The 14,353-nt window shown below is 41.8% G+C and overlaps 1 protein-coding gene across 3 annotated transcripts in view; it reads left to right on the top strand.

Moving 5' to 3' along the window:
* The first annotated feature begins 2,021 nt into the window (after positions 1–2,021).
* Positions 2,022–14,353, top strand: part of NELL1 (neural EGFL like 1) — a 290,337-nt gene continuing 278,005 nt past the window's right edge. For all 3 annotated transcript variants that reach the window (XM_026850770.1, XM_026850769.1, XM_026850768.1), the window contains exon 1: positions 2,022–2,169. In XM_026850770.1, coding sequence (XP_026706571.1) covers positions 2,055–2,169 — 115 coding nt within the window. In that variant the 5' untranslated portion in view covers positions 2,022–2,054. The remainder of the gene's footprint in view (positions 2,170–14,353) is intronic.

The raw sequence follows: 14,353 nt of genomic DNA, 5'->3' as shown, positions 1-14,353 counted from the left end.
CCCAAAGGCTGCTCCTTATATTTATATATGCCTTTGTGTCTGAAATTTGTAGGTTGCAGCCCTTGCACTGGAGGAGTTGCTGTAGGCTGGGAATCAAAAAGTTGCTAACTTCTCTCTTGTCAATCAGACAAGTACATTAAAGGAAAGCAATTGCTGGCAAATGTTGGCTATAGCAGGATGAGTATGTTTCTTCAGCAGCATTTTGACTCTGTGCAGGTGGTTTGGGACCAGCAGAGGTGGCAGGCTGTGTTTCTGATGCTGATGTTTCTCTCAGAAGGGGAGGGTGATCTCAGCCCGTCAGCGTGCACAGTGTCAGTTGTGGTCGGTCAGCGACTGAGCGTCTAGGGTGGCTGAAGTCAAAGATAGTGCTAAAAGCCTGATGATGTTGCTGATTATTGGGGAAGTTTTAACTTTATCTGGTTTCATATTCTCTAATTTTAATTTTCTGCAAAAAGGTACTTATCCCCACATCCTTACGAAAGCATTGTGTATGTACTCACTTGGATATGTCAGCGCTCCTGAAGCTTCAGTTCTGCCAGATGCCTCTACATCTTAATTTTCCTTGTACAGCAAGGTTGCTAGAGACCTCCTAACGCTGTCTTTTCAATATTTTTTACTACTCTGCCCCTTGTGCGGTAGAATCCTCTGCATGAGTGCAACACTTTATTCCAACAAGTTATAATCCTTGAGTAAAGGAAAGGAGAAAGAGCTCTGTGGTACAGATGATTTATGAGTAGAATACGTAACTTCTTGTTCGTTCTGTACACCTCAGTAATTTCTTAGAGCCTTTCAAAGAATCAAACTAGAATATTTGCTGCTTAACTGATCCAGAAGCATAGTCCTGGAATAACAAATGAATCAATTTAGACTTGAACGTGCAGCCCACTCAGTGGAAATCAATCTGCATGTGCTTTACAGGTAATGTCCTTGCTCCACAGAAGTCAGTGGGATTTTTACCATTGACTTCAGCTGTGTCAGGATTTCATTCTCGGAGCCTGTTCCCATTACTAATGATGATAGTGAAAAATTTCATTAGGAAAGTGCTTGGATCCCACAGGAGATATTTGACCTGTGTCTCAGGCAGAGATCTTGTGCCACACTTACTGTTGTGTTGAGAGAGACACCGTGGTCAGGCTGGCCTCTTCCTGTCCCTGGGAAAAGGAGATACGTTTGATGAACTTGGTGTGCTATAATCATCAGGTTGCCCTGAACTTTTGAACATAGCAACTTCAAACGGCTTGAGTGTGTGTCAATCCCATCGGGTCCCTACTAGTTCAAGGAGCACCACATGTCTTTTCCTGGGCAAAAGCCATTTCTAAATTTTAGGTTTAGATTTGTGCTTCTCCAGTAGATTCTCTTGCAGACCAGAAGGTGCTACTGCTGGTTTAGGTGAACGAATGTCTGCTCTTTGTAGGTAGGCTTTGGCACGCTTCGCAGGCACCGGCTGTGCTCGGATACGGAGGTGTGCTTCCCGAGCAGTATGAGACGGTTTGGTGAGTCACCCAGGGCTCCTGCCGTACAGGATGGCGTCCTTTGCCCTGCTACCATATCTCCTCCAGCATCATTTTGTCCACTTAGGAAAATGGACTACGTTTAGACTCTGAACGATGGGGCCTGATCTGTTAGTCGCATCTAGGTATGAAATGTGAGAGGAATTTTCAGTCCTTGCGTCTCCCTGGAAATCCTGTGGCCAATAGATGAATACTGCAAATCTCTTTCATCTTTTTGCATAGGTGGATATGCTTTTATTTATTTATTACTCTTTAGCCTTATGAAGATATGGATTAATGTATCGATTTTAGAATGTTTTAACTTGCATGTAGTATAATCTGTGGAAAGGATATAGTTTAATTGAAAGAATTGGAAAAGAATATCTTCTCTTTCCTGCAGCAGACTTACTGTCTTATAAGTAATTACTGTGTACAGTGTGTGTGTGTGAAGGTACTAGAAATGTCTGCACTACATATTCTTTTCCATTCTTTTCATTACCTGATTTGAAATAAAAATTGATCTCTCTCTCTTTCTCTGTGCCTCCAACAGCTGTAGGATTTGGAATGGATCCTGACTTACAAATTGATGTCATCACAGAACTGGATCTTGTGAATACAACCCTTGGGGTAACACAAGTGTCAGGACTACACAATGCCAGCAAAGCATTTTTATTCCAAGGTGAGACAAAGATCCTCAATTCTCTTAATCTCTTATCTCACTTCTGCCTGCATGAGCTCCTTAGACCTATAAGAGCTTTGATGCCTAACTGATTCCCTGTAATGGTGATATTACTTAACTGTCGCTTTATTTTTATTTTTTGGAAACGGTCCTTGTTGCTTTCCTGAAATACATATGACATTTTGACTTTTTTTTTTTTTTTTTTTTTTTTTTTTTTTTTTTTAGCAGTCTTTAGGGGAAAGTATTTTTGAGTAGGTTTTCAACATGCCCCAGGGTTTATTTCTAACTAAATATGTCAGAGTGGTTCCAAGGCACGAACTCGCTTGTAGTCTTGTGTACTTTCTCTCTGTGGCTGTATGTATGCAGAGACAGACACAGCTGAAGTCATGTAACTATGAGAAAGCACTTAATGTGTTGACACTGATTAGTGACATGTAGCAAGTCTTTCATCAACTTTGCGGAAACTGTTAAAGTGAGAAAATTGAACGGTATTGCATCTAACTGTCTAAGTTGAGTATGAGGTACAGAATAAATCACTTAGAATTGTGGTGTTTTTTTTTTCATTCACTATTCTAAGATAATACTTGTGAAGTTTGGAGTTTTTTGGATAGTTTTACTGAGTGAAATTCTGGATTCAGAATTGACAAGTTTTACCATGGACCTAAGTAAGGCCCAGGTTGAGAGACAGCATCCCATCGGATAGGAGCACTGAGTTGCTACAATATGCTTATTAGGTGAGAAAGGCGTTTATATCTGTTGAGATTAACAAACTTTAAAGCACAGTTGGAAACATTTTTATTGTGGACACCTCCTATGTTTGTTTTTTTCTTTACTGTGCTTTACTCTGTGTTGAAGTGTGCATGTTAGTGTCTCGTTCCTTGATATCTGCCCTCTGTAGTGCTTTTTAGAGGCAAACGATTACGATTCTTATTTTGCTTTAGTTCTGGACCTGCAATGCTAACTGACTTTATTGTAAGTAATAAAAGAAGCGGCTCTGTGATCTCAGTTCATTCTTTATGTGGCCAAGGCCAGTTTAGGAGCCAGGGCAGAGGGACTTTTGAAGCCTTCTCAGAATTTTAGTTGTATTTCTAGTCGTTTATGATACGAGTAACACAATTTTCACTCATTTCCGGCATAATATCCAGAACAACAACATTAATTTATTCCTTTAAAGATATCAGTTGTTTTTCTTCCGATACCTTGATTCCAGGTTTGTGTATTATGGACAAACTATTAAAGTACAGCCATTCCTCTAAGGGCTGCAGTGGCTTAACTGACTTAAAATATTTTACTGTTTCCAATTGCTATTCCATGCAGCTAATCACAACCACACTGATGAACTGTCATGGTGAGTTGTCACAGACTGGTGGTCAGAGCTGCAGGGAACAAGACTGAGATGTGTTTTTTAGGACACCGATTGAAACCATTGATAGTGAAAGTAACTTTGAATGACTAATGATGCTGATGTTTTGGATATTCGGTTCCTTTTGCCTTGGAGGACCCCAGCTGTATTTTACAAACTTAGAGAAGACTAGTGTAAAAATGTAGAGCTTGTAAAATTCACATAAACAAATACATTGGACGACAGAGGTTCATGGGAAGCAATGAACAAAAGTTTGCTGTACAAAGTGAATAAACAATTCAAAGTTCTGTAGTTAGATAAACAAAGCTTTTTTAATTTCCACAACAGAAATTCTTTTTGCTAATGCACACAGGAATAGCCCTGTGCTTGGATATCGCCTCTAGTATAAAACTTCTTGGAAGATGGCTCAGGAAAATGATTCTCTTCAGTTAAGCTCATCAGCCCTCGGGCTGGGAGAAGAAGACTGAAGACCTTTGGTCTATTACTCCACTCGGAGAGAGATCTGTTGCTGCTGCTGTCAGTTGGGGTGGAAGTCTGAGGCTGCCCCGTTGGCTGCTTCCCTACTTGTTCGTATTCGTTATTTGTTAAATGTCAGCAGTGTGTCAGCAGCTGTATGAATTCCCTTTTACTAACAGAGGTGACTTGCTTTACAACTACAGGTTGGCTGTGTGCCAGGTCCTTGGCTGTAACCAGGAAATACTTAATTTTGATTTTTATCTTGCCATACCGTAAACCTGATACAGGGCGATGTATAGGCAACTGCTGTGTTTAAGTTAGAAGTAATACGTTTTTCCACAGAGATTCACAAAAAACCCCAGCCAGCATGACACTCCCAGAGGAGAGAGAAGACTGGAAGTTGGTGCTTAGTTTCAAAATTACTGTAACCTCTTGGGCCAGCTATTCCAGTCTCCAAGATGTGGCCCTTTCAGCAAAGCTTTGCTTTGTTTAGTTGTTAGTGTCTGTAAGCAGTTAATGCGTGCTGTGCCTCGCTGCGCCACGCTGCTCCCGCGTTGCCTCTGGGGCTCTGGGCAAGGCAGGACCCGCTTCAGAAGACCTCTTCACCACTGAGAATTTCCTAGTTTAGGAAATGAGGAGACTTTGTGAGTGTGTTCTTTGGCGTGTGGTTTTCACAGGGACAGTTCTGCCTGCCGCCTTTGGCAGTGTCCTTATAGCAGTGTAACACGGCTCTGAGCTTACACAAAGGTTCCCCGTGGATCATTTTCTGTCTTGTAAGATATATTTCCTAAAATGGCTTTACTAGAGCTGTTCAAACTGAGAGTGTTCTTTTGTGTGTCCCTGGAAGTCTACATCTTTGAGGTAGAGAAACGGTAATTTTTTCCCAACCCAGACAGTTATGTGTATAGCTGTAGTGAAAATATGGATTGTTCGCCTAAGCAAAATTTCAGTTGCATTTAGAGGCAAGAAGAAGAAATGAAGAAGGAGGGTGTTGGGAACACGTGCACAAAAGAAGGAGAAAGTATTATTTTTAATGAGATTTTTGATTAGTGATGTTAGCTCTCTTAGAATAAATGACATACTGTTTGTTACAAAGTTTCTGGGGAGTGTTGTCATGGTCCTGGAGAAGATGCAGAAAGACTCTTTTCCCCGGAGAGCTGGTGATTTCAGTCCAAGACAACCTCAGTTAAGCCAGTGGAGTATTCTGATTTTATAATATTGGTAGTAACAGCTGAAACTCAGATTTCTGTGTGAAGTAGCTTTACAGGCAAAGAAACAAATTCAGCTCCATTGCAAATTGTGTGACAGCGTAGAACCAAAGTGGCAATTGATAGATGTGGGTTGCCTTTGGGCAAGCAAACCTGTTCCTAATTCAGAAAAGCATAGAACCTGTAATTAAGTGTAGTGGTCTTGGTGGTCCTATTGGGTATGGACTTCAATTATTAGAGTATTTCAGCTGGAGTTTTGATTGATCAGTTCTATTACTTGTGTGTTTCAGTTCTGTTCTCTGTGAAATGGGGAAGAAGGAATCCAAAAAGCAGTAGAAATGCTGATAGTGTGAATTAGATGAAATACAGATATCTCACTTGTAATTGCAATTCTGCAAACAGTCTGACTCTTAAGATCCCTAACGTTATGGTGTCTTAATTATTTATCTTTTATTTCTTCATACAAACAAGAGCGTGTGGAAAAAGTCTCTGTGTCCAGATGGGTTGTTCTAGCATGAAGGGACAAAGGAGGGTGAGTGTCGATTCTTGAGTGATGGAGCACCCAGGTTCCTGGTGTCTGACCTCGCTTCCAACCAGGAGTCCAAAGTATTCAAGGAAACAGTCCTGGGGGTGGGTGGGAAGTCTACCTCAAAGACATGTATTGAAAATATTAATCATTCACCTAATGCATTACAATAACATCTTAAAACATTGAGTGAAAGACAACTGTTAATAGTATCTTGCAAACATGACAAAATGAAATTTCTAGAACAGGATTATAGTATAAATTTTAGGACATTAGGAAACACTGAGTCACAGCTCGCTTAGTGGAGCTCAGTCCTGTTCTGTGTTTCAGATCACAGGGAAGCAGGGCTTGTTTTGACCCTGTAGGTGGAAACCTCAGCAGGATCTTCAGTTCAGTGGCAAAGAAAAGCTCTTATAAATAAGGCAAAAGGAGGTGCTTAACTCATCCTGTTTCTAGGTAGACCGAGCCCAATTTTTAGCCTAGCTGTTACGTTATGTGATTACCTTAACCAGTCTGACTTCTGTTCTGTGCTCAGTTCTCGTTGGGCAAGTAAAATTTTATTTCTTTTACGACCTGTCAGCTATGCCCATTTGTTTTTAATTCTTCTTCTCTCAACATCTCTTCTGAGCTAACAGAGGCTTAAAGCCTTTACTTATAAAGCAGTTCCCCCAAGAAGTTTATTAAGGCTTTGCTGTTGCCTTTCCTAGCAATCTGGGAGTATTTTTCAACTTAGTCTTTAAATTAGGAATGGCCTTTTTACTATGTATACTATGTTTAGCACTAAGAAACCACCAAGTACTGTTAAAAGTAGTCCTTTCTTCCTTGACTGTTTCTTTATTGTATTAAACAACCACTGGATGTATATGAGAAACCCTTGGCCCACAGCTCCTGGAGCGCAGAGTTGTTCTTCCCAGTCTGTACTGGTGGCTGCTGAGTTATTTTCTGTACAATCCAACAGGAAAGGTGGAAGAACAACAAGTATCTTAAAGTACAGAGACAGGCAGTGTTTTTGTGAGAAAAGAGTGAATCTCGTTGAAACAAAAGGGATGTCCTGCTTCAGGCCATAAGAGAGAGCAAAACTGCAGTCCCAAGGTGGGTTGAGGTGCTTCCCGGCAGACTGGCTTGAGCTTCCAAATGCAGCACAATCCTCTGTCGGTGTTTCCTCTCAGTGTGTTATGGATCCTTGGTTTTTCGTTTTGATTTTTTTTTTTTTTTAGACGCTTTCCTCCTTGACCTGCTAATTCCTTGCTTAGAGAGTAGAGGTGTTTCCAGATCCTGCTCTAGGAGTCCCAGTCCTAAAAGTCAGCTTTTGTGGTGCTGAAGTTGAAGGGGTTTCGTTGCTGTCCAGCTTTGCTGTGCTTTGAGATTGTGGATAAGGAAAAATGCGTAAGTTGATCTGATTGTCTGGAGTGGACACGTAGGCTTTCTATCAGGAACGTTAGCTCTGCTTCTGCTAGGACAGTCTTCAGGATACACTTGTTACGCTTGCCTCTGTGTGTGGGGCTGCGGGTCAGTACTGAGGCACTCTCAGTAAATTCAAATGCTAGGTGAGTAGGCTGCTGCCTTCATTCATCCGTGTTTGAACGTCTTCTCACCTGAGTCTGTGACCTGTGTGCTGTGGCTAAGGTTTTAATCCACTTCAAGTGTTAAAGCTCGGTTATGCCAGCATAATGTGCAAGGTGTGCAAGCTGCAGAGCTCAGAAAAGAGTCAGGAACTGAATGAGAGGAAGCAGATAACAGCTCGAGGAGGAGACTTGCAATTACTCTTCCTGGGTGGACGTCAGGGAGGTCTGCAGTGAGTAGCAGAGATAAACTTTAATTTTGGAGTTCAGGGTGTCGGTCCCTCTTTACAAGAGATAATGCAGTGAGAGTCATTGCTTTCTGTGTGATCTCTCCTGGTATGGTTATAGCAAATACTAACTGTAAGCAGTATCATTTTTACAAAGCAGGAATCTTACGGTAGCAGAAAAATTAGGAAGGCACAGCACGGGTGGGTTGAAATCTTTGTTGCCTTCAGCTGTCAAAAGAGAGTAGCTCTAGTATATTTTCCATGCCCACTGGTATCTGAATATCCTGTCTTGCTGGTTTGGAGGCAGCAGTGGTGCAGAGCTGCTGGGCTCACCTCCCTGAGCTGCTGTTGTCCTGCTCCTCCACATGCTTAGGCACGTTCAGCAGAGCAGGTGATGACCCTTGCCCTGTTGGAGAGGAAAGGAACTTTTTTTTTTTTTCCCAGGTATTTCCCACTCTCTGCATGGGCTCGCAGCCAGGTGCCTGTGTAGCACTGGCTGCTTCCCTCCAGACTGATGAGTTGTTTTTTGGTTTTTTTTTTTCCATTTGAGAATACTCTGTCCCTGAGGCACCCCCAGCCAGGATGGGGCTGTGCCCTGAGGGGGGGTGGAACTGCAGTGTCTGGCACAGGGCAGCCCCCACCTCACCGCACAGAGGTGCCCTGCATCTTGCCACACCGTATGGGTATATCTTTGTGGAAACTGCAAGCTCCTTCAACTTGTGAACTTTTTTTTTTTTTTTTCCTAAAAGGGAAGAGTGAGGGTTTTTTTCCCTGCTCCATGCCCTGTCATGCAGGTTTGCGTTGGTTTCCACAGGGGTTGGGTGAACTGGGGGTTGTACCCTGTGTTGCCTGTGGGGCACCTCTCCCGCGTTACTGGGACCTCAGGAGGGAAGGGCAGCTGTCGTCAGATAAAAAACCCTTTGTATAGGTAAGCACAAATAGCACCTACACCTGAGGTGTGGGTCAGCCTCTTGCCCCGATCATGTGGTAACATTTGAGGTGTTGTTGTTTCCTTGGTGCTAAAGTTTGACCGTTGTCCTCCTTCCACTGAGATCTGCCTCTGACGGGGGGGGGCAGCAGAAATGGCGGTTTACTTGAAGCTGATGGCTTTCATGGTTTTGCGGGCTCTGAAGGCAGCAACAGGCACCTCTGCTTGCCCGTGGCAGCGGCTCGTGACCTGGGGCTGTGTGGAGATGGTGGGGACCAGGCCGCGTGTGTCTTTCCCCCGTGACGGCCATTTGTGGGGTGGTGAGAAATAGGCCCCGGCCCATCCCTCAGGGGAGTGGGATCCTCACCCACCCTCCGCACTCGTCCCTTGGGATGTCCACCCGCTTTTAGGAGCTCCAGCCTGGCCCTTAGGAGCTCTGGGAGCTGCCTGCCTTCCTGGAGAGTTGTCAGAGTTCCCTCAGCGCTTTAAGCCCTTTGCCAAAGCTGCTTTTTAAAGCACTGCTAAAATAAGAATTTAAATAAGATACTAACAGCTGGGCTGGCTGCCCCCAAGAGGATGGTGGAAAGTGTGACTTCTCTGGTGGGGATGGTTTCTGTGCTTGTGTCCATCAGCAGGATGGAGAGCGAGGTCTTGATCTCTTTTTGGGATTTTGGGTGCTTCTCCTGCTTTCCCCTTTTCCTTCCCAGACCTCTGTGGAAGCTGGAAAGGAGAGGGAAATAAAGCTGGAAATTTAGGGGCAAGGACTGAGAATGTGAAGTGACAGTGTTAGAGTTGGGATGAACATGCTCCCCTGGGAGCAGCAGTCAGGTGAGTTGAACTGTGATGGACAGGGCAGTGAAACTCGGCCTCCGACGGGGAGGTGGAGGGGAGAGAAGGGAAATGGCGGCTGTGAGGGGCTGGAGGGCGGGAAGGGAGCGGGTGATGGCTGGCAGAGCTGCTGTGGCGAGGACAGTACAAGGGCTCTGGCTGGAAGGGGAGGCAGTGAGGTGTAGGGATGAAGAGCACGGTAAGGGGAGCCGTGGATGGCGGCCGGGAGAGGCAGCCTGGAGAGAGAGGCAAGGGGCTGGGGCCGGGATGGGACACCGGAGGACGCCAGTCTCGGACTGGGTGGGTAGGACTGGGTGAAGGTTTGCATATGGTAGAGGCAATGTAATAGGGAAAAGCACTGAGAGTTCAGATTAGGTAGCGCTGTAAAGTATCTGTGATGTGTGCTAATTTTTAACACTAATTTTTAACAGATGTTTTTGGAGTATACAACTTGGTTAATGTGTGGTATTTTTTTTATTAGTGATTTAGAACCTTAATTTTGCTGTGCTTTGGTTGTTCACCTGTAAAGTTGAGGTAGTGATGCCCTTTCCTGTAATAACAGTGGTGTGAAAAGAATTCATTAATATTTGTAGAGGTCTCAGATACTGTGCTGGAATAATTAACTTGGTCATGGTCTGTTCTGTCTTCAGAGAAGGATTTGAATACGGTAGATTTGCTGTTGAAGGTGGTCCTTGAACAACAAGAAAAAAAAGAGCAAAACTTCAGATTCTTGTTAGTTAAATATTTTTGCTCTTTGTTCCTTACTTTGTGCACTGACTGAGGCAGGGGCCCTCTGGAAAGCTGGTGTGTGATCCTGTAATTAGGAATCGTGTTGAAGTGTACATCCCTGGAGGGTTGAGCAGGGTTTGCCTGTGAGACTTCAACCCTAACATCTGTTTAAGTTCTCATTTATATTTGTTTTTTTACTATAGCTGATGTTTTAATGTGTTTTGTATACACAATGTCTTTTTTTTTTTCCAATGGAATAATTAGTCTAAGTGTTTTTTTCCTTTGTAAAACTGACCATTTTCAGAACAGAGGAATGATCTGGAGTTGGAATACAATGACCTAGAAGGGGATGAGTGAGATGAATCATCTTCAATGGAGGAAATTAAAGATGACTTGGAACATAATTATTGAACAGTGCTTTGAGGATAGATAAACTATTGTTAACTTTGTCAGTTCCCCGCAGTAGTTTTTAAAATACTTGTATATACCTATCAGTGCTGGCTGTTTCCAGTCTTTTGATGTTTGAATTATGTTAGAACCCTGTCTAGGAATAAAATTTATCCAGCGTATTGATATGAAGGTATAACTTGTAAATTCTCACAGAGTTTCTTGTTGTATATCCTCTTGTTTCAAACATCCTTATCTGCTCCAAGTAAGTGTAGACGAAAATAGAAACCTAGTCACATTATACGACAGTGACCAATTTCTACTTTTCCTTTTTTTTTTTTTTTCCCCATCCTGAATGTTGTTATGCTGCCTTCTGTTACTTGACATTTTTTGGGTTTCCCATCATGTCTGTAATGATTAGGAAAGAATTCTGAGCACACATTGCCTCTGTCCTTGGCAGTTATTTTTGCTTTTCTGGGAGACAATAATTGTGCTACTTGTCTGTCTTCATTGCCATGGTGGTAAGGACAGAGGGGAAGTGGGATAAACACTTCAGTATTTCTGTAGTATGCTAGAAACCTCAATGCTTCTGGCAACCTGTTGACAAGGTCTTGTAATGAAGATAAGCAGAAAGGAAACAAAAGGTCTCTGATCTTTAGTGGGCAGAGAGAGGGATGCAGAAATTAGTTTCTGATACTGCTAGTGTTGCATCCTTCCACACTGAGTGAGCATTTAAGTCCTTACAGTGGAAGTAAGTCAATTTAGAGATGAAAGTAAGAATAACAGTTTGGTTTTCTTGTCTCTTCATCAGAGCAGAAATACAGCAAAAATTGTCTTTTTCCTGCAATGGATTTTGGTGAACTGATACTCTTAAGTCATATCATAGTGCACATAATCAGGTTTTATTAACTACTTGTTTAGTAAATGAGTATTAAACTGGAATAAGAACGTTATTCTCTAACATCTTGCCAAACAGGCCCATGTGCTAGAGCCCTGGGAAGCTGAGGTGAAGGGGAGTTGGTACCCGAGTTGTGCTGCCCTGAGGCGATCCCCACCCAGCGCCGACTATCCCTGGGTGGAGAATCCTCTCCCAGCTCGGAGCAGGTCCCTGCACCTGATCCTGCAGGTCTGGGTTGCTGGGCAGATGCTGGGGTAAAGGAGAGCAGAATCGGAGCATTACCTGGCACTGCTGAGTTAAAACTGCTTGAAATGCAGAGGGAGGGAAAACCAATACTGAAGAATTGGGTTCTCACTGCAGGCAATGAAACAAAGTAGCCCATTATGGTTGATTTTGACCCCAAGAGGGATCCCTTAATCTTTAAATCAATTTTAGTAGAAATGTGTTAATATCCATTTGATAAGAATATTTACACACGTCCTACTTGATTAAATTTTTTCTAGCAGAGCTACATCTTTTGCCTAAAAGAAAGTGGTGTTATTTGCAATTATTATCACATGAATTTAAACACATACAATGTTTTTTTGTTTTGTTTTTTTTTTTCTTTAAAGATTTTGTACCTTTAAAAAAGTGCACAAAGGCAGATATAATCAGACCTAATGCAAGAGCCAGGCATGGACCATTTCCTGTGGTGAAAAACCCTGCTGTCTTGAACTACCTATCAAGAATAAAAATTAGACGCTACTTGAGGCCTCAACCTACTTCTTCTATGCCAAATTCTAGATTAATCTTGCCACCTGCAGTGTGGGTGTATAAATGACACGAGGGGGACATTTTTTCTCTTATTTTTCATTTTTGCCACATAAATGGTGTGAAGTAATCATGTCATACTGTGCTGGTTTATGGCATTATGTCATGTGATTGCCTTGCCTTTTGTGGCCTATTCAGTGATACAAAATGCAGAACATTAGATTTTCTTTTTTTAATAGAAAGGGCAAAGAAATTGTTTTTGGCACCTGATGTCCACTAAAACATTAAGCTAAATCCTTAGTTATGTGGGCTGCATACCTGATAAAAGAGCAGAGTTGGTTCTGTAATTCTGACAACAGGGATCTGTGAATCACCGTTTCGAAGCAATAAACACTGTAGCTGAGCACTGATGTTTTGGTTTCCTAAAAATCTCTCATTACAGTCTTTGTCCCCCATCCTCCATCATTCTGTGATAATGTTTCTTACACAGTTACTGCTGAGTTTCCCATTGGTTCTTTGTGCCATAAGGAAAAAAAAAAACCAAACCACAAAAGTATAAGATCACTGCAGCTGCACGGATTATTTTACTGAGTCTGTCTTCCCCTTGCACGCGTGGTGGCTCCTCCCTCAAGCTGTGAGTTCTCCATTTGGCATCAGTGGGAACAGACACCTACAGCAGACAAGTTTGTGTCGTAAAGCTCAGTTCTGTGTTGTGTCCCCCCTTATTTTCTTTTATCTTTTTCTTTAAATTTTTCATTTTTAAAATCTTTTGTAAACTGGAAGGAAGCAAAGATGCTCTGAGAGTGCAACATGGGTAAAACTGGATCTTTGGAGGTTGAATGCTCTCTGCTTCTATGATGAAGGACTGTCTACATATGGCATTCAGACCTGCCTCTGCTTCTGTCTCTCCACTTTGGCTCATTGTGCATAACAGTCTTGAAATTTTAAAGCCTATTCTTGGGGACTGGGGAAAATAACAAAGCCAAGATGTGTGGGAGGAGAGTGGGGTTTGCGTGTGTGTCGTGATTTTTCTTGGTTTGTGGATCTCTCTATGGATATTTCATCATGCTGTTTGGAAAACGAAGCAGCACAGCTTTAGAACATGATGTTTGTAGAATAATTTGGTAAATGCCAACAATTTGGAGACCTCATGTACTACACTTTTATCTGAAGTCTTCCTTTTAAGGGAATCTACTGACAAGTTGTGGTAGGAGGACTCTGTGCAGTATTGTTGTTAGGGAAATAGTGGAAGTTGTTTAGGTTTACTTCATCATAATTAATTATGAAGCCAGAACAAAATCAAGGGTGTTTTTTTTTATAGTAGTATTGCCCACACATTTAAAAGTCATGGTCCTCTGTGTTAGCCTTTTGTTCTCTGATGCTGGCAGTGCTTTTAATGTTTTTTGATGTCTTGCGAGTACCAGCCTTCAGATGGGATATTCAGCCTTTCTAGCTTTATGCCATCCTAATTGTTTCAAAATGTAGTCATTAAAAAAAAAAAAAAGTAAACATTATTGCTGGTGTTATTGCTAATGGCAAGAAATGGAAAAAAGGGGGACACATGTGGCAGTTCTATTTAAATAAAAGCTTATTTTCAGAAACAAAGACTGATGGAGCAAAAGGGAGCTCTTAGTACCCCAAGCACGTTTGCTGTTACGGATGAACCCACAGCAATGGATGCTATCAAAGTTGTCATATTTTATTCATGAGTTGTGGTATGCTTGGGTGAAATAAGAAAAGCAATGCTCCAAATCATAATTATGGTGTAAAAAGATAAAGCAGTTATTATTGTGACATTTTTTTTGGAAAATTCTTAAATCTCTCAAATAATTCATATAAAACTTGGGGAGAATGACTAATTATGTTAGTTGTATTTATGTTTCGTTGTTGGGGGTGTGTGGAACACTTCACGAATAGAATTTATACGTATTTTGGGAGAATATATAAGTGTGTGCTTATGTGTGTTCCAAGAAACAAAGACAACTAGGATGGTGAATATAAACATAAAGAGGCTGACAGCAGAAATTCTACTTCAGTAGAGAAGGGCTTTGACAAATGTATTATGCCTCATGCTATTATCATGCAGTTAATAAATAAAACAGACACCCAGGATTTAATTTGCTTTAGCAATAACATGGAAGTGATTTTTCTGAGGGAAGGAAAACAGAAGGGAAAATTAGCTCGTGAAACACATTTGTTTAATGCTTGTACAAATCATACATAGAGAATAAAGAAAAAAAAGAAGAGATTTTAGTAATAAATGAGCTAAATGCTTTAAAAGTAATTAAAAACTATTTAGAGTGTCAAGTCATTGGGAGTTTT

Source organism: Athene cunicularia (assembly GCF_003259725.1).
Source record: "Athene cunicularia isolate RWA chromosome 5 unlocalized genomic scaffold, athCun1 chr5_part3, whole genome shotgun sequence".
Classification (NCBI taxonomy): Eukaryota; Metazoa; Chordata; class Aves; order Strigiformes; family Strigidae; genus Athene; species Athene cunicularia.
The sequence above is the reverse complement of the archived record's forward strand: the minus strand, read 5'-3'. Positions and strand labels throughout refer to the sequence as shown.